The sequence below is a fragment of the Pavona decussata genome, unplaced genomic scaffold (genome assembly GCF_977016875.1).
Source record: "Pavona decussata unplaced genomic scaffold, jaPavDecu1.1 SCAFFOLD_175, whole genome shotgun sequence".
NCBI lineage: Eukaryota > Metazoa > Cnidaria > Anthozoa > Scleractinia > Agariciidae > Pavona > Pavona decussata.
The window spans coordinates 2,003,412-2,028,336 of record NW_028145586.1 but is presented as its reverse complement, the minus strand read 5'-3'; the positions used below and the strand labels follow the sequence as shown (position 1 = coordinate 2,028,336).

The following is a 24,925-nucleotide window of genomic DNA, read 5'->3' as shown; positions in this document are numbered from 1 at the left end:
AGCCGGGCCAGTCTATCTCGGCTCCTTCTCTAGTGCAGCGTCCAGCTGGAACGACAGCCAATGAAAGTCAAACAGCCATCTTGAAATGTACAGCACATGGTAATCCATTTCCAAAGGTCACGTGGTCTAAGGTGAATTCTTCTCTTCCGGCTGGACGTCACGTGATTAAGCCCAGTGGCGCTCTGATTGTGAAGTACGTTAGACCTGGAGACGACGGAGTTTACAGCTGCAGAGCTGAAAACGTGTTGGGAAGCGTCAACGCCACAGCGAAACTAATTGTTCAATGTAAGTTGTTCAATATGCTTTTTCTCGTTTCAGTCTGCCATTTTTATCAAGCGCTTACTTTCTTCCCAGGTGTGGTTTCTTTAGAATCTGACTTTGCATTACCATTAATGGCAACGTGCAGTTCCAGAAAATATCCATACTCCCCCCACGGAATGATTTTTGTATTGCACCAACCCCCACCCCTCCCCCCAGGAAATTCCAGTTAAGCTTTATACTTTACATCTAAAATTTTACCTTTATTATGAAAGACCCCAACCACTCCTAGGAATTTTAAATCATCTTTCATGGGTTGGTTATGGATTTTTACTGGAACTTCACAATATAATTAGTACGACAACAGGTAGACCAATTAAGATGCGAGTGATCTCATTGCTTCAGATTGACATGATTTTTTGTTTACCATAGCAATTTTCTCCTAAGGCGTCCGCTCGCAAGTCTTAATCAGTGAACCTTATAGTTAATATGAACATACTACATTGTGTTTTACCGGGTTTTAATGCTCCACTTTTTTGATAGACGCCCCTCAGATTTTGATGTCATCCAAAGAAGTCTGGTCACAGGAAGAACAAAACGTCACCATCGCCTGCAATGCTACTGGTCAGCCGCATCCTAGTATCACGTGGTCCAAGTCAGTTGGTGGTTTGCCAAAAGATAGAACCAAAGTCAAGAATGGAAACGTAACCATCTACAATGTGGAAAAGAAAGACAGAGGAAGATACACCTGTAAGGCGGAGAATATTTTTGGATCAACAACAGCCTTGGCTCAACTCATTGTGTTTACTCGTCTCAGATTCAAAGTCCACCCTCCTAAACAAGTGACTCCTATGATTGGTTCAACTGTCCGTCTGCCGTGTGTGGCCGAGAGTGACCTGAGACCTACAATCACCTGGACAAAGGATGGCAAGTCTTCACTTCCTGTAGACTCGCATGTTTTATTTAATGGAACACTGGTTCTTCAAAACATCACGAAATGTCACGAGGGATATTACACCTGTAGAGCGACTAACGCACTGACAACAGTAGAAGCTAAAGTCAAAATCAATTCTCCATTTAGTCTTACTTCCTGTTCTGAGATAAGGAAAAACGTCGGCAGTGTAAGCGGATATTACGTCATTGATCCAGATGGCTCAGGAGGTCTGGCACCATTTACAGTGCACTGCAACATGACTGACAAGAATGGAGTTGGCGTGACAGCCATCAGTCACAACAGTGAAAGCAGAATGTTATATCAATGGCAAAGTTGGGGATATGGCAGTCGAGGGAGCTACTCACGTGATATTCGTTACACAGGAGCGAGTCTGTCTCAGCTGGCGAGTCTCACAAGAGTCTCTTCACACTGTGAACAGTTCATCAAGTACGAACGTCATTATTCCAAGCAGCTTAGAGATGGAATGGCCTGGTGGGTGTCACGTGACTCTACTAGGATGACGTTCTTGGGCGGAGCATCTGTTAGTGGTAAGTGCGTATGCGGAATGACCAACTCTTATGCAGACTCCCGCTATGGTTGTAACTGTGACACGAAATATCTTGTATGGCGTGAAGACAGCGGTCTCCTCACTGACAAGACACGTCTTCCAGTTAAACAGCTTAGGTTTGGGAGTGTTATGGGTTACCACACACTAGGAAAATTAAAATGCTACGGCATAGTATAAACATTGACGATAGAATGTAATGATCAACCACCCCCCCCCCTCCCCCCCCCCAAAAAAAAAAATTAACAGTTACTAAGAGAAAGTCAACCCTTTTTACTTTAAATTGTGTCATGTGATTCCCGTGATTAATTCTCCGTAAGGAGAAAATTTTTTAGATTTTCATTTTTTTAGATAAGAATAACCTTCCAGTCATTTCTTACCAAAAAAAAATTAGAGAAAGAGTGAGTATTTGCCGAGAAATTGGGACGTAATTGGGACGATTTCTACCGGAAGATAAATTTTACTTTGATTGACAGCATATTGCTGCCGATGTATCCACCCGTTGCGATAATCCCGCGAACGCTCTTTCTATAGTCTTGAATCCCTCACGTTCCCGCACTCTGCCGCACTTCGAATATCCTGTATTTAGTAGAACTCGCGTTTGTTCGAGTACGAAACTGAGATAAAAGAAGAAAATAGCTTTAAGCTACACTTTAAAGTAGGTAAAGGTCTTAAAATCTTCCAGCGAAGTGAATATTTGGAGACGGGCTTGTATTAATTCGCGAGTCCGTGAATCGCTCTTCATGTGCTTCTTTTTTCTTTTATTTGCGGCTGAACGTTATCAGATCACTGAATCTTGTGTTCGGGTGCGTAAAACTTACAAGTCTCGGCAAGCTGACACAAAACAAAATAACGCTAAGAATCATGTCCTATGTTTTCATCTTTCCTCATGTCGGTCGTCGCTATCGCTATACTAGTAAAGGGAAAGTCGCCGCTTTTGCTTGTAGCGTTTTCACAGACCTACTGTATTAGTCTAATTTCCAAAGCGTTCAGACGGATTCAACTCTTTTAACGTTTTCTTTCAAGCGTCAAATGGATATTTGGAACGTTCATTCAAGACTGAGCGAATTTTCACCCGAGCTTTCGATAAGCAACTCGAAACTTCGCTATTCATAACAATATTTCTCTGGAATAGACGCATTCGCCGGTATTTCGAAGATTAGCAAGAATTCTCGTTTTGACTTAGACAATACACGTGGTTCCCCGATAATTCCGTAGCGCTTTGTGTTGATAATTTTGCCCGCCTAAGCCGCTTCTGCTTCGGCCAAACAGCTTTGCTAGATGAGGTCGGCTTCAGTCCCCATTTTGTTTTTTCCCATAATGATTACAGATTACAAAATCGACGTACAACAAACACCGCAGATACCCAACAAAATGGTGAAAGAGTTGATTACCCTGGAACGCAAGTACGTGCAAAACTGCGAAAAAATTTTCACAGGAGGTGACAGGAAGAAAAAGTAGCGTACAAAATGATTGGCTAATTTTCCATAAAGGCATTAGGAGCGGTACTTGTTTGTGTAGCGAGAATTTTTTTCAAGCGCTTTTTTCTCAAACTTTAGTTTTCGCTTGGAGGGGACACTTTCAAGAGTGACAACTCAACAGCGATTTGACCGATTTGAGTCAAATTTGGGCAGATGCAAGAAAATATATGTAATCTAAAAGTTCTTTCCTTGAAAGCCATTTCCGTGTGTTCACTCTGCATGGTTTTCTCGCAGTTTTGAAAATGCTCTGTAACTTTTGAACGCAATCGAATTAAGGAAACTCCGACACGTTTTTTAAGCTTTTGGGATCCTCATCTGGAGAAAAAAAAATTTCCAACTCGCATTGAGTTGGAACTCTTGAACAATGATCTGAACCTTCAAGTTTCGACTTTACGGAAAAACCTGGGAATATATTTTCTTGGAAAAGTAACGAAATATTTAAATACCCAGCTCTATAAGCTTTAATTTGATATACGGTTTTGGGTATTTGTGATGTAACCGAGAGGCGCTATATCCTTTAAACTGAAGCCACCCCTAAAGGTACACGGTTACCCTTAGTAATCACTTAAACAACAGTTATTAAGTAGCGCTTGCCTTCTTCTTGGCTAGCCTAAGTTTTTCCCCCACAAACTTGAGCGCTGATGGAAAATGCAATGTATAAGCCAAGCTCAGTATAGTTTGTAAATCAAGAATAGAAGCTACCCAATGAAGAAGATTTTACTGTGCCAGTTAAAAGATTGAACTAAATTAATTGACATAGATCCAAGAGCAGAGACAATTATGACATTCTCGTATGTAACAGAGAAAGAGAAAAGCGAGGATTTTTCTTGAGCTGCGCGCCTTGCATTTAGTTCTACATAATTTTATATTTTTAGTTCTTTTCTAAGTGTTAGTAGGCTGTAATATGTACAGTATTTAAAGTTTGTTAGGCGTGTGTCTTGTGGTTTCTTGATCTTGACTATAAAGACGACTTTTCTAATAATACCAAAGTAATTGTTAGGCCAAATGTGGTAAATAAAGTTTGTTATTGTTAAGCAGTCAGTTACAGTAGTTTTGAACCTTGTTATATCAATATCAGGGCAACAAACTTTGAATCTTTGGCTCATGACAACAAATACCATGATGGGGATTTAGACTGATTCACATGACCAATAACCAACAGAAAGAATCGGTCTTTCTCATTGTACTAGTTTTCTAAATTCACTTCAGCGTCGTATTAGTAGAATAAAATCTTAATAATAATTATAATAATAATTTTAATTCAATATTGCGCGCTTTGCATAAAATGATCAAGCGCGCATTACATATAATAATTAATTACAGAGCATCTATATAATACTTATTAAAAATATACCATAGTAAAAATCGAAATATACAATGCATGTCAAGATAATAAAAAATTTTTAATAAAAATTAAAAGTTGACATAAACATACTTAAACACCAACCAAAGTACTCTTCATATACCACGTGATATGAGGGTTTACTCTCAACAGGCTCTTCTTCATTACTCTTCATTACAGTTTCTGTAACACTGTAAAAACTAAAGCACTGTAAGGTCTCAAACTCTGGTCAAACCCGAGTCACACTGACGGTGCTTCCGGCTTATTTCCTCTGCTATGGACGCTTTTACATTTCATCGACATACTTCAGTTGGTAAATATAGGTTATTTACCAGCCGGGAGGTCCGCATAGGAAAAAAATGTGGAAACAGTTTTTTCATATTCGGACCGACATAAGCCTGTAAGTAACCTGTCTTTTCTTTTTTTTTTTTATTCGAAATTCTGTTTTTAGGCGGAGGGGTAACCCTGTCCCTGTTTTTTTTAGTTTGTTTTCAACGTGAAAGTGAACCTGGGAAATACATAATTCTATTTTGCTCAAATCGTTCATGTGTTTACGATAAGAAAAAAACAATTGATTAAAAAAATTGGCAAATTGGTGATTTATAGCCAAGAAGATCGGTGAGTCTGGCTTCCGTTCTTGGTTACCGTCACGGTGATCAAGAGATAGGAAAATTCTGCGCCTACCGGAACCAATCAGATTGTAGGATTTTAAGAATGCCGCCCGCTCAACAACGGAGAAAAATTATAAATAAATAAACCACAGTTAAACACAAACAACAAGATGCCCGGCGAATGGCATTAACACGGAATGCTTAATGTAGCCCCAATTATTCCCCATTGTATGTTTCGCAGATATTTAAAAACTATCCTCCCGTGGCAATTGAAATAATTGTCTAAATGCTTTTGTTTAGATGTATTGCGTGATAGTTATCGTTGTGTTACTAGGAATGATACCAGAAATAACTCTGCAATAACGTCATGACCCCGCTGAACTGGTCTGGCCTCCTCTAGCTCTAATCCTTCGCGTTGATTATTCCATCTGTTTTTGAAAGCGGAGTTTCTTCGCTGTGAACTCTCCCAATTTCCACCGTTTCAACTGTCGAGTACTACGTAGAAGTTATTATTTCGTTTTACCGCTTATAAAAGGTTTGTTTTCTCTCTGAAAACGGCAGATCAGAGTCTTAAATTTATACATGTGGCCGCCATTGAACAAAAACAACTTTTGAAAATGATGACTTGCTTTGACGTCACACAGGTAGAGATAAGTGGGTCTCCTCCCTCGTGATATACGCGCCGATAATAGATTTTGATTGTGCTGATTTTGTTCAAGATAATCAGAACAATAAATCCCTTCTGAGAGAGGGTAGAATTAAATCAAGGTTTAATGAATAAATCAAATAATGATTTGACGTCACACAGGAAGGGATGAGTGGGTCCCCTCTCTCGTGATATGTGCCCGAATAATAGATTTTGATTGACCTGCTTTTGTTGAAGACAATCAGAACAATACATCCCTACTGGGGGAGGAGATATTTTAATGCATAAATTAATTTGTCGATTTGTGACTACGATAAACCTAGACCGAAACCTAGACACGTCATGCCCTGCGGGCATTCCGTGTAATAAATTGGTGATTCACCGATACAGCCATCTAAGTCCCCAATCTCTTTTAGCATGGACGCATTTTTTATGGTCTGACTGATAGCGTTTTAACACGGTTCCTTCAATCAGACACCCGTGTAACAGGTACCGCATTTCTCTTTATACCCCTCCTTTAAATAATTGCCCCCTCCCCCGCCAGTAGTAAACGGGTTCCTACATCGTCCCCCACCCCCCCCCCCCCTTACTTATTCCGCCCCTTTTTGCTGATATCCAGCTCATAACTGAGGAAGATAAAGGACGCATTCTTTTGGGAAAACTCTGGATTTTTTTGTTCCGATTCATGAATAACAAAGTACACAGAATATCAGTTCACAAAAGAACGCACTTTAAGACCTAAATGAACTCATCTAGAACAGAGGTAGGTTTCTCCTCCTTGATAGTATCTTTCTTGCCTGTCTTGTCCATCTGTTTGTTTTGCTTTTTATCTCTACAACTTTTTACTCTCTTCACAGTTTTATCCACTGTCTCACTTTTCCCAAAACCTCTACAAGAACTAGTTGACAAAAATTCGTCCAAAAGAGACACAGATATAACCGAATTATCATCAACAGATGAAGCTTGAAATTCAACCGCGTGTTCCCTGTTCCATTCCCACGCTGATGAACTACAGTTTTCGTCTTCTGCTTGCAGTTGATTTCTTTGATTAAGTTGACAGTCCTTCGCTTCAGTTCAATAGTTTCTCGAATTCACATGACTAACACCATCTTCGATTTTGTTGAGAACGTTGAAACTGAGGATGTTTGGTTTCAATCACATGAGTACTTTTCTTCAAATTTGCTTCTTGTGTTTCTTGAAAAACAGCTGTCGAAATACTCTGATTTTTAACGTTCAAATCATCATCGTCTAGCCGATGAATTTCACGTCTCTCGAGATTTGCATCACAAGTCGCATCTTTCCCAGGCAATTTCACCTTCGTTCTATGCTTCTTCAAATTTCCTTTAGACTTCTTACCTACTTCATGGCCTTCGTCTGCTCGAGTTTGCTCCCATGACCACTTAGCACGCTTTAAATCTCGTTGTATGCAGCGACTGCAGACCTCTCTGGACCAGCTGTACAGCAGGAGAGACCAGATAAAACCGGATTTTTGTCCACGTAAAAGCGCTTCAGCATCGCCTGCGTTTCAGTGACGTTACTATCAACGACAGCTTTGGCAAAATCGATTTCCGAAGAAAACTCGAGTTCATCCGACATTTCCCGAAAATATTGCCGACGAATTCCACGAGGGATTGACCCAATAAAAACAGTACTACTACCAATTTTGTCAACAGTGACGTCACGGCCAGTTTTTAATGGCCTGAAAAGTCGTAGAAAAATGCCGTTTGATTGACCACTCGTGTTCTTTATTTAAACAAGTACATTTGCTACATATTTTCTCTCTGTGATACAAATGGAGTAGCTTGGAGTCCAGAGAATACTTTGTGACAATCTAACAAAACACTGAGTATCAATCTTGTGATTGACTAGCATTTTATCAAGAGTGACGTAGTAACACTCCTTGCTGCTTCAATAATTTCAAAGAAATTCCCCGAGTTGGCCTGGGTACTGACCCATTCCAGTGTAAAACAGTAAGGATTCTTGTTCTGTAAAGTTACCTTATCTTTCTAATATGTTTTGTCCGACATTATGCATACTTAAGCCAAATCAGGAGGCATAATCAGGGATGGAGACCGTAACGAGATGCCATTTTAACTTGTGGGCTTGTCCCATGTGTTGTACCAAAAAAGCTATTTTTAGAAAAAAATTGCGCTATACACGCGTGCCTGCACGCGTGTAAATGGCCAGGATCGCGCGTGGAGAAATTGAATTTTTTTTCTACCAGTTCAAAATGGCGTCCAAGTTTAAAAATTCTGCCAGGGAATATCTCCTTGGTGCCCCGATTTAGGATTTAGACTCTCACAACGAAAATGTAACAATTGAAAGAAGACGGGGAAAGTTGGAATAAGCGGCATATTGATCACATGACTCTCACAGTAAAGTAAAAAAAAGGCGCCAAAACGGTGGCGCTGCGTGCGTTGCTTCAGTTGAATGAATGAAAAAAGCTTACACTTTACGGATATGTACCCAGACACGTAAGCTTAAGTACTTTAAGTGAATTTTTTCTCAGCTGCTTTCCGTGTCACTTTTGCCAGTATGATATGGCTCAAATAGTACCCGAAAAGTGTCTAAAGTTCAGTTATGTGTTGTTGGAGAAAGTATAAAAAGTTGTAGAAAGTTATGATGCTGGAAAGTTGTTACGCAGTTTTCGCAACCTCCATATTGAACTCTATCAGCTTTCACCGTTTTCTTGTTCATGTTGAGCTGGAAAAAGGGCTTTTTGCTGCTTGGAGTCAAGTTCCGTGGCCATGCAAAGGAAGAAGCAAAGCAACAACCGGCTACATGGATGGACTTTCTAACCAGGAAAAAAGATACGCTAAAAAATTATACCTTCTCACATTCGTAAAACCGCAGCCTGTTTCTTGGCTATAAAAAGGACCTATTACTGATGCCGGGATATAAAACAGTGGAGGATGCATTTGATTGTGACCGACACCGAGTTGAAACATTTGGATTGGTTTCTGGGTTTTTCGGTTTTTCAATTTGGTTTGCTTCATTTTTTTTTTCGCGTGGTTGATCCCACGAACAAAGCCAATAAATTAACAAACAACAGATATGGTAGAAAACACAGATTGTCCAAACTGAGGCGCTATACTTGTAAACAGATTATTGAGAGAGGAATATGTAGCACACTGTGATGTGACAATGGGTCATTTTGATAAAAAGCTTCTTAGTTTACAACTCAGTTTTGTACACAAACATGACGGTCAAGTTAAAACTCTCTATATTGGACTGAGGCACAAATGATGGCCTACACCTGATTCATGATCTTTTATATTCTGGAGGTTTGATAGCTTGTTTTTCGTTGCTCCGATCAGCTAAGTGAACCATTTAACATATCTGCAACCTTGGCCAATTGCATTTAAGACACTTGGCAGTTCGAGTTTTTCGGCATTTTTCTTCCCTTCAACAACATTAACACAAAGGCTCTGTAGCGGTAGTGTCTTACCGATTCAGTGACGGTGGATTAGCTGAATTTGTCCCAACTTCTGGTTGTTCTCTAGGTTTCTCTTTTGGTTTGGTGTCCGGAGAGCTCTCACCAAGATCATCACTTTCATCGCTTGTCTGTGACAAAACAAATATGTCATTGATGAGTTGCTTTGAACCTCGTTATGAAAGTGAGGCTTTGTGCATAGTTTTTAATTATGAAAATAACTTTTCATTCATATGCAAACAAACTAATTTTTACATGAAAAGCTTTGTAATTAGCCTTACTTTCATAATGACGTTCAAAGCAACTCGGAAATGGCCTTTTAGCGAGACATTTATAACAACAACGAGGAGTGGGCTACGTTTGGGCCGATACCGAACCTCCAAACTTTTGAAACTTTCTAAACATCCGAACTTTCTTGCACTTCTCCAAAAAAAGGTTCACAACGTTTAAAACGCCTGTATTTTATCAATCACCGATTATCTCCGACAATGCCATCCACTGTATCGGATCCTCTTAGCCGGGTGGAAGTAACGACTTGACCGACCATCGGGTATTTTCACGAAAATCAGACTTGAGTGTATTTGATGAGGAGACTTTCTGGGGATTGTTTTATCTGAAGTTTTACTGTACCTCCAAAGCAGGAAAACAGTTTGCAGGCTGCTGGGAAAACTGCCTGAGTTCAAACACATCCTGCAACGCCTGTTTAGACATATGATTTTCCGCTTCACTTGGTCCAACAATGTGTTTGTTCGCATGAGTATAACGAACTCCACAGGATTCTAAAAAGAAGAAAAGGAAAGTTACAGTCACGTTACTACTTAACTGTACTACTGCAAGCCAGGTCAGTCAATAACTATTTGTGCCGCGCGCTTTAGATAGGACTGGGATTGATTTGCTCCGTATCGGCGCTTTAAAGCCAAAATGGCTGTAAATCAATTGTAAGCCGCCTTTTTTGGTTGACCGCTGGAACCTACCTTTTCTTGTTGGTCCAGTGTTTGCTTAACAGTGGCCGCCAATAATGTGGCGTGATTGGCCACTTTTAGAAGCAGCTGAAAACATCTCATGGCTCACCATCAGAGCTAAGCTGTTAAGAAAACAACAGATATTAAGAATCACTACACTTCAGGGAACGTAATCCACAGATCCAAAACTTATAACAACCTACGCACAGCATAACAAACCGCACCACAGAAAGGACTGGGGTCTGTAAAGAAACTGTGGTGCTGCGTCGGTGGGGAGAAGAAACGAATGATTGGTTTATCAACAGAGTTGATAACTAAAGGTAAATTGGCCACAGTAAAAAGATTCGATAATAAAGCGTTTACCCTTGTTATTACAGGGTCATACAGAAAACGAGAATAAGAAAAATTGTTATAGAAGTCTCTAACAATGATTATTGATGAACTATAACTAGTGTTGGATTTCTTTATTGAGCTTCTTTTTGTGTCCATGTCCAACGAACGGCTCAGCTTATAAACTAAGAGTGTAAAAGGTTTTATTAAACAAGCCTGAGTACTGGCCAAAAAAATGTCATTGAATGGTCACTATTAAAGAAATATTCCTAGAGCTCGCGTTGGATATGAGATTATATATAGCCAATGGGGCACTTTGCACCTCGTTGACTGTAATCATCTCGTATACAAAAAGCTCAAGTGGATTAATTGTTTGATAAAAAACAACCAAGAAATTAGCTACGTCTTGCTGATTTCATTTTGCACGAAAGACCACAAGAAGATTTAATAAACAAAAAAAAAAAAAGGAAAAAGAAAAAAAAAAAGATTTAATAACCATTATTTCTCGGCCGTCATGGTACAGACAAGGGAGAGAAGTACAGAGAACTAAAGCTTAGTCGCCAATGCGGTCAATTTTTAGGATTTCATCCACAGACTCGAAAGTAAGAACCTTCGTGAGCAGTACGATAAACGGAACTGTCAGATGGATGACCTTTTCAAAATACTGTAAAACGAATAAACCGCATCGGTCATTAACCCTTCAAACTACTGAATGGGATATCACCGTTCATAAATGACAAATTACTTTTGTATTTCAACAGATATTTTACAGTGACGTGATAAAAGCGTAATCCGACAGTTGTTTTCTTTCTCAATGAACTCGTTTGTTCTCAGTAAAATGATATACTTCCTGTCACTCGAAATCTACAGAACAAGCCCAAACACGATCTGATATATATTGTTGATTCTTAGAAATTAGTGAACTTCGCACGAAAGGAAAGGACTAACATATCCTAAGCACGAACTACACCACAGTAAACTGGTCTAAAGGCCGGCAAAGAAGACAAAAAAGTCCTCTGAAAATATTTCAATTGCGAAGTTTAACGTGGCAGTCGCGACAGCAATGAAAAAACAAGATCAAGAAGAGAAGCGTACAGACAGATTCCGCAGCTTGTGTTCCATGTCTGGCTTGCTGTTGTCTGTTGTGTGTTGTATCGCACTTATTCACGTGGAACTCAGAATACAAGAACATCATCGACTGATATCACACTCAGTAACAACATGTGATCAGTTAGAGACACAAATCCTTCGTAAAGTACAGCAGAATAACGGAAGATGGAAAGATGATCAAGGCAGCCATTCACAAGGTCATTGGCGGGAGACAAGAGGTAAGTTTCGCTCCTGTCGGTGGCATTTTGAAAACATTTTAATTTCCCAATGTATCGGCATTCCTGTCTGTCTTTAATCTCACTTTCCTTCAAATAGTTATGCAACAATTTGTAAGCCAAAATTTAAACTTTCCCGATTTAGCTCTAAAAGGGACTCGGAGAATTTTGGCTCTCATCCAAGACAGCGTGACAAATATTTGATTTGAACCGTGGCTCGGTTTTTAGTAAACATTTATCAGTTACCATTCTAAATCTCTTTCCGTATCATAAGTTCGTTTACTCCCTTTACAATTATCTTTTAAATTTTTAAGGTGATAAAGCCATCTGGTCAAGACAAAAACGCGCTTCACCCGATGATTCACAGCAATCTGTGCAAACCGCTTCTGAAGTAAAACTGTTGATCAAACAAGAGCTTCGTCTGCTGCAAAACCAAATCTGTGCCAGAGATGAAACCCTCTGCCGCTCAGGACCAAAGGGTAAGGCAGGACGACGGGGAAGACCTGGAACCCGAGGGAGACCAGGTCCCCCAGGGCCTGAAGGACCCCCTGGGAAACATGGCCCAGTAGGACCTGAAGGACCAATGGGGATAAAAGGGGATCTCGGAGTGCCGGGTGAACCTGGTTCCGCGGGACCAAGTGGTCCCCCAGGGATGAAAGGCGCCAAAGGTGAGCCGGGCCAGTCCATTTCGGTTCCTTCTCTGGTGCAGCGTCCAGTTGGAACGAGAGTCAATGAAAGTCAAACAGCCATCTTGAAATGTACAGCAGATGGTAATCCACCTGTAAAGGTTACGTGGTCTAAGCTGAATTCATCGCTTCCAGCTGGACGTCACGTGATTGAGCCCAGTGGCGCTCTGACTGTCAAGGACGTTAGACCTGGAGACGACGGAGTTTACAGCTGCAGAGCTGAAAACTTGTTGGGAAGCGTCAACGCCACAGCGAAACTAACTGTTCAATGTAAGTTAATCAGTCTGCTTTTGTCTCGTTTCAGTCATTTCTGCCAATCGCGCTTTTTTCCTAAGCGCCGTTTTCGGCAATTGTGTGAAATTTTCAAGTATGTGGTTAAGGACTGCCGTTGGTTACAATATACAATACAATACAACTTTATTTTCGCTCAATACACAAATACATACCGTAAATGACCGAGTTAGCGCATCTGCCCGATTAAGCACCCTGCCCGAATAAGCGCTGCATTTACACCCTGAAAAATTTAATAAGCGCCGCGGCGGTAATTCGAGCACATATAAAAAGTAATATCCTGGTTTCAGTACTGTAATATAAAGAGGTACAATTGCATGAAAACGTTTGACAATAGAGTACACAACCAGTTCGCAACCTTAACGGTGTTTAACGCTGGTTGGAGAGCTCCTAAGTCCTGGTTCGTATATTAGTTCCAGATGCACAAACCTTGCCTTGTACTTGTTTAGCTCTGAGTCGAAAATTTGCGCTTGTCTTTGAGTTGCAGTGCACGCTGTGAACCTTGCAGGGACCACCAGTCCCACCTCGCGCCTTCTCTTCCCTGTCACTTGAGCTGAAACCTTATCTGATTCGTCGGCCTTGAGAAAATAATGTATGAGGATGGAAATCTCTATGGGTACGTGACCCACAAGAGTCTTGTTTTCCCCGCGGTTTGGACTTTTAAACAGGCCAACAGCACGTCCATCGTAGTCCTTTGCTTCTTTTCTTGTGTCTTCCTGACATTCCAGTTCATCATCCGCTTTGGGAGTCCATGTCGCTTTGTACACGTGGTATCCGCGGATAACAGATTCAAATGATAATTTGTAAATCATCTGAAATTCCACTACACCTGTTCTTGTCATATTTGAATAAATGAACAAATCGACTTTCAAGTTGCTTTTATCTTGTCGTTTTTATTTTTTGTGTAAAGTGAGGTTTAACCAATACGTAATACGTTCGCAACGTGATCCTCTATATTCTCTTTGTTTTTTAGCAGTCTAGAAATTAGCACCGCTGTCCGATTAAGCGCCCTGCCCGAATTAGCGCAGCACCCCCAAGTACAGGTTTGAAATAAGCGCCGCGGCGTTAACTCGGTCATTTACGGCACATAAACAATAACCTAAGCTAACCAGGATATCACTTAAAACAAATAAAATCTTTCGTTGTCTAGAGTTAAAGCCTAGAAGCTGAAGAAACCGGTGATTATCCAGTTAGCCCCTTTCCATATTAAATTGTGTATTGTTAGGGTGGGTAGAAGATAGTACTGGTGATGGTAAAAAGGTAATAATTTCAGGTTTCTTTGAGAACGGGTGGACCAATTAAAATTCGAGTGATCTCATTGTGCACAGGAAGTCACATCCAGGAACCTGATTTTTTTGTTTATCGTAGCAAATTTTCTCCCTCTGCGTGCGTTTGCATGAATCTGATCTTACTACATTCTGCGTCGAATGTTTTTATGTGCATTTTTTCGACAGTCGCTCCTCAGATTGTTTTGTCATCCAAAGAAGTGAGAGTACAGGAGGAACAAAACGTCACCATCGCCTGCACTGTTACTGGTCAGCCGCAGCCGAATATCACATGGTCCAAGTCAGTTGGTGGTTTGCCAAAAGATAGAACTGAAGTCAAGAAAGGAAACCTCACGATGTACAAAGTGGAAAAGAAAGACAGGGGAACATACATTTGTAAGGCGGACAATATTCTGGGATCAACAGCAGCCTTAGCTCAACTGATTGTGTTTACTCGTCTGCGGTTCAAAGTCCGCCCTCCTAAAGAAGTGACTCCTAGAATTGGTTTAACTGTCCCTCTGCCGTGCGTGGCCGAGAGTGACCTGAGACCTATAATTACCTGGACAAAGGATGGCAAATCTTCACTTCCTGTAGACTCCCATGTTCTATTGAATGGAACACTGCTTCTTCAAAACATCAAGAAATCTCACCATGGATATTACACCTGTAGAGCGACTAATTCGCTGACAACAGTGGAAGCTAAAGTCAAAATCAATGCCCCAGTCAATGTTACTTCCTGTTCTGAGATAAGGAAATACGTCAGCAGTGTAAGCGGAAATTACGTCATTGATCCCGATGGCTCAGGAGGTCTGGCACCATTTACAGTGCACTGCGACATGAGTGACAAGGATGGAGTTGGCGTGACAGTCATCAGTCACAACAGTGAAAACAGAACGTACGTGTATAATGGACGACGGTGGGGCGGTCCAGGTAGCTACTCACGTGATATTCGTTACACAGGAGCGAGTCTGTCTCAGCTGGCGAGTCTCACCAGAGTCTCTTCACACTGTGAACAGTTCATCAAGTACGAGTGTTATGCTTCCATGCTGTTCAGAGTTGGATATGCCTGGTGGGTGTCACGTGATTCTACTAAGATGACGTACTGGGGCGGAGCATCTGTTAGTCGTAAGTGCGCATGCGGGATGACCAACTCATGTGCAGACTCCCGCTTTGGTTGTAACTGTGATAAGAATGACTATGTATGGCGTGAAGACAGCGGTCTCCTCACTGACAAGACACGTCTTCCAGTTAAACAGCTCAGGTTTGGGGATACTGGCGGTGGCTATGGCCAGAAAGGTTACCACACACTTGGAAAACTGAAGTGCTATGGCATAGTATAAACAGTGACGATAAAACGTAATGACCAAACCCCCCCCCCTCCCCCCGAAGAAAAAAAATAATAATAAATAAACAAATAAACAAATAAATAAATAAATAATTTAAAAGTTACTAAGAGAAAGTCAACCTTTCTACTTTGATTTATGTGATGTGATTCCCGTGAGTAACTCCAGCTAATCTGGATAAAATGAGTAAGTGAAAGTGACTCAAATGACAGCTATTAAGTAGCGTTTGCCGTCTTGCTCAAAAATTATAAATTCCCCAAACTGAGCTGATGGGAATGCAATATATAAGCCAAGCTCAGTATAGTTTGTAAATCAAGAATATGTAGGAGATTTACTGACTCAGTTGAAAGACTGACGTAGGTTGACTGAATTAGATACAAGAGCAGATACAATTGTGCCATTCCCGTATGTTACACAGAAAGACATAAGCGATTATTTTTCTTTGAGCTGTGCAGCTTTCATTTAGTTTTACATAATTCTATCTTTTCAGTTGTTTTCTAAGTGTTAGCAGGTTTCAATACGTATTTAAAGTTTCTTAAGATTGTGTCTTGTAGTTTCTTTATCTTGACTATAAAGGCGAATTTATTACATGTAATAATACCAAAGAAATTCTTAGGCAAAATGTGGTAAATAAAGTTTGTTATTGCTAAGAAGTCAGTGATAGTAGTTTTGAGCTTTGTTATAGCAATATCAGGGCAAAAAACCTCAAACCTTCGGCTCATGAAAGCAAACACAATGATAAGGATTTAAATAGATTCACTTGACCAATAATTTTCTATAAAGGATTACTAACTGGAAAGAGCCAACAACAGAAAGACCCGGACTTTCCTCTCGTACTATTTCGCTTAATTCGCTTCTGCATGTAAAATAAAAGAAGAAGAAAATCTTAAACGTACTTCAACATCAACCAAAGTAACCTACATATACCGTATAGTACCATATGATCCGTGTTTTTTTTTTTTATTTTTTTTTTCAAGAAGACCTGAAATTTAAACTGGGAATACATAATTTTTTATTTTGTGCATATTGTTCCTGTGTTTCAACTAAAGACAAAAGTTTAAAAAATGCGAATAACAGTAAATTTTTTCGAAGTTTCTGCTTCGAAAATTTGGCAAATTGGTGATTTATAGCCAAACAGAAGGGTGAGTCTGGCTCCCGTTCTTGTTTACTGTTACGGTGATCAAGATATAGGAATATTCTACCTGCTCCCGGAACCAATCAGATTGTAAAATTAACAGGATACCGCCCGCTCAACAACGGAGAACTTATCAATACATAAACCACGGTTATTACACAAACAATAATTTGGTGATCACTGATACAGCCATCTAACCCCCCATCGCTTTAACGTGGACGCATTTTTAATGTCTGACTGATAGCGTTTTAACACGGTTCCTACAATCCCAAACCCGTGAAGCAAGTAACACACTTCTCTTCATACCCCTCCCTAAAATAATTGACCCCTCCCCCGCGCGCCAGTAGTAAAGCGGGGTTCCTTCATCCCCCCATTTACTTATTCCGCGCCCTTTTGCTGATATCCAGATCGTAACCGGGGCGGATAAACGACGCATATTTTTAGAAAACTCTGGATATTCTTATTCCGTTTCATGAATAACAAAATAAACAGAATATCAGTTCAGAAAAGAACGCTCTTTAAGACCTAAATGACTCATCTAGAACAGAGGTAGGTTTCTTCTCCTTGATAGTATCTTTCTTGTCTGTCTTGTCCATCTGTTTGTTTTGCTTTTTATCTCTACAACTTTTTACTTTCATCACAGTTTTATCCACTTTCTCACTTTTCCCAAAACCTCCACAAGAACTAGTTGACAAAAATTCGTCCAGAAGTGACACAGAAATAACCAAATTATCATCAACGGATGAAGCTTGAAATTCAACCGCGTGTTCCCTGTTCCATTCCGAGGCTGATGAACTACAGTTTTCATCTTCTGCTTGCAGTTGATGTCTTTGATTAAGTTGACAGTCCTTCGCTTCAGTTCTACAGTATCTCAAATTTACATCACTAACACCATCTTCGATTCTGTTCAGAGCGTTGAAAGGATGTTTGGTTTCAATGACATGACTACTTTTCTTCAAATTTGCTTCTTGTTTTTCTTGAAAGAAGGTGTCCAGCAACTTTGATTTCTAGTAACGTGCAAATCATCATCGTCTAGCCGATGAATTTCACGTATCTGGAGGTTTGCTTCACAAGTTTCATCTTTCACAGGCAATTTCACTTTCGTTCTATGCTTCTTTAAATTTCCTTTAGACTTCTTAGGTACTTCATGGCTTTTGTCTGCTCGAGTTTGCTCCAATGACCGCTTAGCACGCTTCAAATCTTGTCTCTCGTTTTCTGCAGCGATCGCAAACCTCTTTGGACCGGCTGTAAAGCAGGGCAGAGCAGATAAAACGGAATTTTTGTCCACATAAAAGCGCTTCAACATCTCCCACCTTTCAGTAACGCTATTCGCGACAACAGCTTTGGCAAGATCGATTTCGGAAGAAAACCCGAGTTGATCCGACATTTCCCGAAAATGTTGCTGACTAATTGCACGGGGGGTTGACCCAACAAAAACAGTACTACGACCAATTCTTTCTTTCAATTTCCAATTTCCTTCGAGCAAAACCAATAAATTAACATGAAACAGATATTGTAGAAAACACAGATTGTCCAAAATCAGGCAATAAATTTGTAAACAGATTATTGGGAGAGGAATGTGCAGCACACTGTGATGTGACAATGGACCATTTTGATAAAAAGCTTGTTAGTTTACAACTCAGTTTGTACACACACTTGACAGTCAAGTTGAAACTCTCTATATTGGATTGAGGCACAAATGATGGCCAACACCTGATTATGGTCTTCTATATTTTGGAGGTTTGACAGCTTGTTTTTCGTTTCTCCGATCAGCTAAGTAAACCATTTAACATAGCTACAACCTTGACCAATTGCATTTAGGATACTTAACAGTTCGAGTTTTCGGTATTTTTCTTTCTTTCAACAACATTAACACAAAGGCTCTGTTGCGGTAGTGTCTTACCGATTCAGTGACGATGGATTAGCAGAATTTGTCTCAACTTCTGGTTGGTCTCTTGGTTTCTCTTTTGGTTTTGTGTCCCGAGAGCTCTCACAAAGGTCATTACTTTCATCGCTTGTCTGTGACAAAACAAATACGTCATCGATGAGTTGCTTTGAACCTCTTTATGAAAGCGAGGCTTTGTGCATAGTTTTTATTGCGAAAAGAACTTTTCATTTATATGCAAACAAAACTAATTTTCACATCAAAAGCTTTGCACTTAGCGTTACATTCATAATGAGGTTCAAAACAACTCGGAAACGGCCTTTTAGCAAAACATTTATAACAACGAGGAGTGGGTTATGTTTGAGTCGATACCGAACCTCCAAACTTTTGAAACTTTCTTGCACGTCTCCAAAAAAAGTTCACAACATCTGTAACGCCTGTATTTTATCAGTCATCGCCGATACTCGGAGAATGTCATCAAATATCGTAATATTTTAGGTGGTCTGGAACTAACGACTTAACCAACCATTGGGGAATTTCACGACAATTAGAGTGGAGTGTATTTGATGAGGAGACTTTCTGGGGATTGTTTTATCTGAAGTTTCACTGTACCTCCAAAGCAGGAAAACAGTTTGCAGGCTGCTGGAAAAACTGCCTGAGTTCAAACACATCCTGCAAAGCCTGTTTAGACATATGATTTTCAGCTTCACTTGGTCCAACAATGTGTTTGTTCGCATGCGTATAACGAACTCCACAGGATTCTAGAACTGAAAATCAGAAAAGTTACCGTCTCGCTACTCACGTTACTAAGCAACCTTACTACTGCACGCCACGTCAGTCTAAAACTATTTGTGCCGCGCATTGTAGACAGGACTGGGATTGAGTTGTTCCTTATTGGCTAAAGAGCGATCTGTATGTTGATTTTTTTTAAAGCCAAAATGTCTCACTGGACTCACCATCGGCTCGTAAATCAACTGAAAAGCAACTTTTATACTGCCATGATACAAATTACAATCAACAAGAAGACAGGCATAATTTGTTTACAGAACCATTAGGATGATCAACAAACAATTTCTCTTTACAATAACAATAATTGGTGAGGGTGGGCAGATACCAGTTTTTCCAAATCGATCCGATACCAGCACGACATCTGCCGATATTTGGCATTTTTTTTCGATATGGAAATCGATATTGTGACGTTATCATCTATGCATTGTATTGTGACATCATTGTTTAAGGTAGTGGCCTGGTTATAAACCAATGGAAAACGCCTAAACTGCCCAGTTACGTTACTGTACTCTTTTCACGTAAAGTATCAACAACCCGGTGACCATCCCCCGTCCCCACTCCTCAGGAGGTCCCTTACCTCGTTCTCTAAGCAGTCTTCTCGCTTCTTCTCGTGCACAATTTCGTAGTTTGTGACTCTATACCCCGCCTCTAGTTTCTGTGTTCTCTTGACGATGTCCTTGAACAGCATACTTCTCTGCTCACCATTTGAATGATTTCAACAATTGTTCATCATTGTTAACATTGAAGTGTACAACTTCCAAAAAGTTACTCTTGTGTTTCTTTAAGCTTCGCTCATTCACATATTCTCTCATATTCAAATCTGCCTCTCTTACAAAGTTAAGAAATTCTTTTTTGACAAAGGTCAAATGACCTTCGTCAAGAATATTGAGAGCCTCTGGAACATGGCTTTTGTCTGTTTCTTTCAGCTTAATGAGAAAATCGAGCTCCATTTCCATTTGCCTTCTACTGTCAGGTGTTGTTTTTCTTTTTCCTTTCTTTTCTGATAAAGTATCTTTTCTCAGTTTTATCATTTGGCAAAGAGCTGCACCAGACATTCGATATAAGGCGACATCATCCTCAGGTGTAATATCCTGGTGAATATCAAGCGGCTGTGAAAAATTCATGTTGTAAGACTCTGTTTGTGCAAAATCATAAACTAGGGAATGCAAAATGCCTGTGACTGCTCGAATCGTACTCGATAAATATTCATTTGCCAAATCGTGGAACACTGCATTGCATACCTTCGAATTATTGGATGAACTATCCAGGTAGCTGTTCAAACTTTTCATCTAGCGCAATGACAAGTGAACCTTTCTGTCTTTTTTAACGGCCTTTGCAATTTCTGAAACGAGTTGTACGTAAAATGAGAACATACGGTGTACTAGATCACGAAGTTCATTGTAGCAATCATCAAGAATTTCCTCAATAAGCTGACGATGTGTTTTGTAATGCTTCATAATGTACTGCTTTGCGAGTCTTTCTGACACAAATTTCCAACACATGGGACGTTTGCCTTCTAGCTTTTTACCGAGATCATCCAGTTCGTTCATGGTGAGCGCCTTTGATTTTTCTTTCCACGCTGTGATCTTCGATTCTGGCTTTTTTGTTTGGGTGCATTGCTCGAATTGGCACTTTTACTTTTCGCAACGCAAGCACTCCTCCCCTGTTTCCCACCAGAGCACTCTTTTGCTTTTTGTTTTTTATTTGTAGACTTCTTTCCTCTCCTGCTGCCTGCTGATGTCGAGGGTTCCCCAACATAATCACTGTCCGTGTCGCTTTTGCTACCATCGTGCGAAGAAATATCACCTAAATCGCTGCCCGTTTTGGACTCAATTTCTTCCCTAAAATCTGATATGCCCGCCAGCGAGTCCTTTGAATCTGAAGAAATTGTGGAGCATATTTCCCACTGTGAATTCTCGCTCCAGAAATACCATTTCCCTTCTTTTCAGAAGTCGCTTTCATCGACAAAACTTATCTTAACGCTGTCCGCCATTATTTTGCTTTAACAAAACACATCAGATCGAGGTTATCCTTGAAGCAGACGTCTCGGAAAACAGACTTCCTTTTCCGTCTAAAACTATTTATAACTTCAGTGGAATCGACATATCCCAAGGCGTGGACTGGGAGCCTCCCTCTCTGTCCCCTCATTTTCTCTTGGTTCAGCACAAAAACAAACGTGTTCTGGTATCGGCTTTAACTACTTCGTTTGCTGAATGAAGCTCACACACAGACATAGAAAACGGTTTATGAAAGTACACCATAAGGTTTTAATTTCGTGCCATTTTAAAAGCCGCGCTTTGATCTTATAAACACCTACTAAGAACACAGACGGGATTCGCGATTCACAGAACCTGGAGTGACTATCACGGGACCTCATTCTCCGTACTTTACTATCTGTGTACACTTACTTTTTCTGGCTAGTGCCAGTTCTCTTTTGTTGCATCATATCTCTGCCCTTCTCTGAATGTTTTACCAAACTCCAGGTTGAACTGCTTAGCTTTCCCTAGACTCCTCAGGTTTGCCCAGTCCATCACGCACCAGAATTCCTCCAACTTGTTCTGAAGTGGGGGTCCCTGTGAGTCCGTATCTATATTCAAACGAAATACAAAAGAGAGACGGTACTGTGCAACCACAATCTCCAGACATAAGCACTGGATCAGACCAATGTTTCCGACTCACTTTATGTACTCACTTTAGCCTGTGATGGATTGACTTCCTTCCCCCCCCCCCCCCCCTCCCCCCTTCCTTCCACTATACAGGCGGGAGTAGTTATACTTCTCGTTGCTTCATAGTTACAGAAGCCGGAGTTCATATGCCAGCCGCGTTGGCTGCCTTTGCTTGCATATAACTAAAACGATCATTTAATACAACCGCTGTACATTAAAGGATTTATTTTCATCTTCTCTTGACGCTAAGAGCTTTAGCGGCGATAGTTATCTGAGCTTTGCGATCTTTGAGACGATGAACTTCATCCATGATTACCGCCAGCCATTTGACTTTGTTCAGATCATCCTGAGGAACGAAAATGGACACAAAAGAACGATACATGTATATTATACATCTTCGTCAAACATGTATTAAGGGAGCAAAAAGGACAATTAGTGTGAAGTCTTAAACTTCGAGGAGTCTTTTAAAGCCTGGTTTCCATGTAAACGTAACAACGTCGTAAACAGTTTGCGATGGCCTTCCCTTTTCGCAATTGTGTTTTCCATATGCGTGATTGCTTTATCCAACTTCATCTCGTGGCATCTTGAAAAAAGGCGGGAAAATCAAAGATGGCCCTTGTAAACAGAAGGTTTTTGCGTCGTGCTCAACTTTTTCTGTTGGAGCTATTGCGCCGAAGAAGGCAGAGAAAAGAAGTGTTAAGAGACGTCACCGATTCTGGTCCGATATATTTTCGATATATATTCATTAAATTCACACTGTTTTGGGGAGCATCCTTCTCATTGCCACAATCATACTCGGACGCCATTTTTATTACTTATACTTGCCTCTGATTCGCCAAAACGTATCACGTGCACAAAAATCGTCGCCGATTGATCGCAAACAATCGCAAACAGTTTGCGATTGTATTTCCATATCGTTGTTTCCTCGCTTTTTAAGTTGTTAATCGTCGCAAACAAAACGGAAAGAGATAAATTTTTCCATCTCTTGCGTCTTTTTTGCGATCATTGGCGATCATCGGCGATTGGTCGGAGATTAAAGGTGTTTCCATTTACGCAAACTGTTTGCGATCAAACTGTCGTAAGCTGTTTGCGATTGTTTGCGACCGAGTTACACGCAAATGAAACCAAGGCTTTATATCCCTCTGGAATAGTAAACCGAGCGAAACACGCGCGCTCCCGAAAATTGCCTGCTGCGAGGAGACATGACACGCGGGAGGAGATTGTCGCTCGCGTTCCAATATTTTGGCTGGTCTCTTTTTGGGGATGTATTTATTTACCGTTTTTGCTCTTATTAGCCTTTGTGGTACAACTCACCAAATTATTTCTCATAGTCTCGTAAGCGGTAAGCACCACATCCAGTCGTTCTCTCAAGGCACGTTGTAGAGTGTCCTCTTTGGTGTTCCCATAAAAGAGCCCCGTCTTAAAATGTCCCCAGGTCTCTAACTCATCCTTCCAGTTGTACATCACAGAACCTGGAATGGCTATCACAAAGGTACCGGTCCCTTTGCAGCTAACGTCTTCTTTCTGAGAGAAAAATAATAATAATAATAATAATAATAATAATAATAATAATAATAATAATAATAATAATAACAACAACAACAACAACAATAATAATAATAATAATAATAATAATAATAATAATAATAATAATAATGATAATAATAATACGTTAGTGCTTTCAAAGAATGCGTGCAATGGTTGATTAACTTCGAAAGTAAGACACCAGGCTAGGCTGAGAACTGCAAGAGATAGTAAACATAGTGTGTTTTAAGGCAGCCGAAGTATTTTTTTGCGGTGGTTTCAAAATCTCTGCGTAAACGTTTCCGATTTCCGCCTTAATTTTACCACGTTCCTTTTTTTAACCTTTTGATTTTACAACTTTGTTCCGATGAAACTTGAATACAGGGATTGTGAGTATAAGGCAGTCTTAGTATACCGATTCTGACATAGTGTGGGCTCTACTTTGGTCGCATGCAAAATTCCCGGCAATTCAGCAATTGTCAGTAGTTTATACAGGCGTTAAGAAATCACAGAAGGCTCCCGTGTGGTGTAAACGGCCCTTCATCACACCGGCTAACCACCAATTTAGTAGATTAACACCTTCCAACATTCGTGAGTGAAATTAATACATCAAAGTTTCATCCCTAAAGTGCGAGGACTATCAAAGATCTATGAAGATGACCTGATGAACACTGAAAGATATCCATTCAACAAAAAGGTCCCAGCACTGCTGAGTCCTTTGGCTTCTTTCGCTCGTTGAAATGGATACAGATAATCTTAATTTACTGACCTGTTTTACTTTGGTTTTTTTATCCATGAATTTGCAGAATATGTCAGCTTTTGTTCCAGTTTTTCCCAAAACAGCAGCAATGAAAGAAATTACCTGAAAGATCCGAACAAAACGCATTTGGTTCAAAGTCAATTCGCCCACAATCAATTCGCCCTGTACCTTCAGCTGTTTCTCTCCCCACATAAAGAATTGGCCCTGGCCCACGACAAACTAAATCAAAAAGTTTCAAACAACAACTTTTTAAATTTGAAAATAAAATTCATTACCTGAACCGTCTTTCCTAAACCCATGTCATCGCCAAGGATTGCTCCGGTGTTTTCCGAGAAGAGTTAAAACAGGAAGCAAACTCCATCTCGCTGATAATCTCGAAGATAACGGTTAATGGTGGCTGGGACCTACAGTGTAATGTAAAGATAGGCTCACAAGTTAGACTTCCACTAAAGGATGACTCAGGGATGAAAACATAGTAAAAAGACGCTTTATCATCAACACCATCACCATAATAAGGGCGAGAGCTAAAGGAAGAAGAAACAGACATTTTCAATCAATTGTCGTAAAACCAAAAACAAAGCAATCACTCTGGCCAATCACAACAGACGCAAACAGTGCAACGAGCCAATCAGAATTCGAAGCGAATACGTGCAACCAGCTCCAAGCGCGGGAAACTTCGTGCGAGCAAGTCACG

General features: G+C 40.3%; 3 protein-coding genes across 5 annotated transcripts in view; 2 read left to right on the top strand and 1 right to left on the bottom strand.

Annotated features, from left to right (window-relative positions):
- The window catches only part of LOC146463623 (DNA excision repair protein ERCC-6-like 2), a 61,422-nt gene that overhangs the window by 6,484 nt on the left and 30,013 nt on the right, over nucleotides 1-24,925 (bottom strand). The window contains exon 1 of one of the 3 annotated variants that reach the window (XM_085084155.1): nucleotides 773-890. The exons of the other annotated variants lie outside the window; for them this stretch is intronic. The gene's annotated coding sequence lies outside the window, so the exon portion shown is untranslated. Of the gene's footprint in view, nucleotides 1-772; nucleotides 891-24,925 lie in introns of those variants that run through there. 3 annotated transcript variants of the gene reach the window in all.
- Nucleotides 10,509-24,925, top strand: part of LOC146463612 (uncharacterized) — a 135,840-nt gene continuing 121,423 nt past the window's right edge. Inside the window, exon 1 of the mRNA XM_085084130.1 lies at nucleotides 10,509-10,552. The gene's annotated coding sequence lies outside the window, so the exon portion shown is untranslated. The remainder of the gene's footprint in view (nucleotides 10,553-24,925) is intronic.
- LOC146463628 (uncharacterized) lies at nucleotides 11,483-16,129 on the top strand. Its single transcript, XM_085084167.1, has 3 exons — nucleotides 11,483-11,899; nucleotides 12,202-12,843; nucleotides 14,319-16,129. Exons 1-3 carry the CDS (start codon nucleotides 11,626-11,628, stop codon nucleotides 15,467-15,469), a joined length of 2,067 nt encoding a protein of 688 aa, XP_084940293.1. The 5' UTR covers nucleotides 11,483-11,625; the 3' UTR covers nucleotides 15,470-16,129.

Excerpts from the sequence above, each read along its gene's own strand:
- LOC146463628 (XM_085084167.1), top strand. The coding sequence starts at position 11,626 with ATGAAAAAACAAGATCAAGAAGAGAAGCGTACAGACAGATTCCGCAGC. Across the intron at positions 11,900-12,201 it reads GGAGACAAGAGGTAAGTTTC|GTGATAAAGCCATCTGGTCA; the intron begins GCTCCTGTCGGT and ends TAAATTTTTAAG. Across the intron at positions 12,844-14,318 it reads AGCGAAACTAACTGTTCAAT|TCGCTCCTCAGATTGTTTTG; the intron begins GTAAGTTAATCA and ends TTTTTTCGACAG.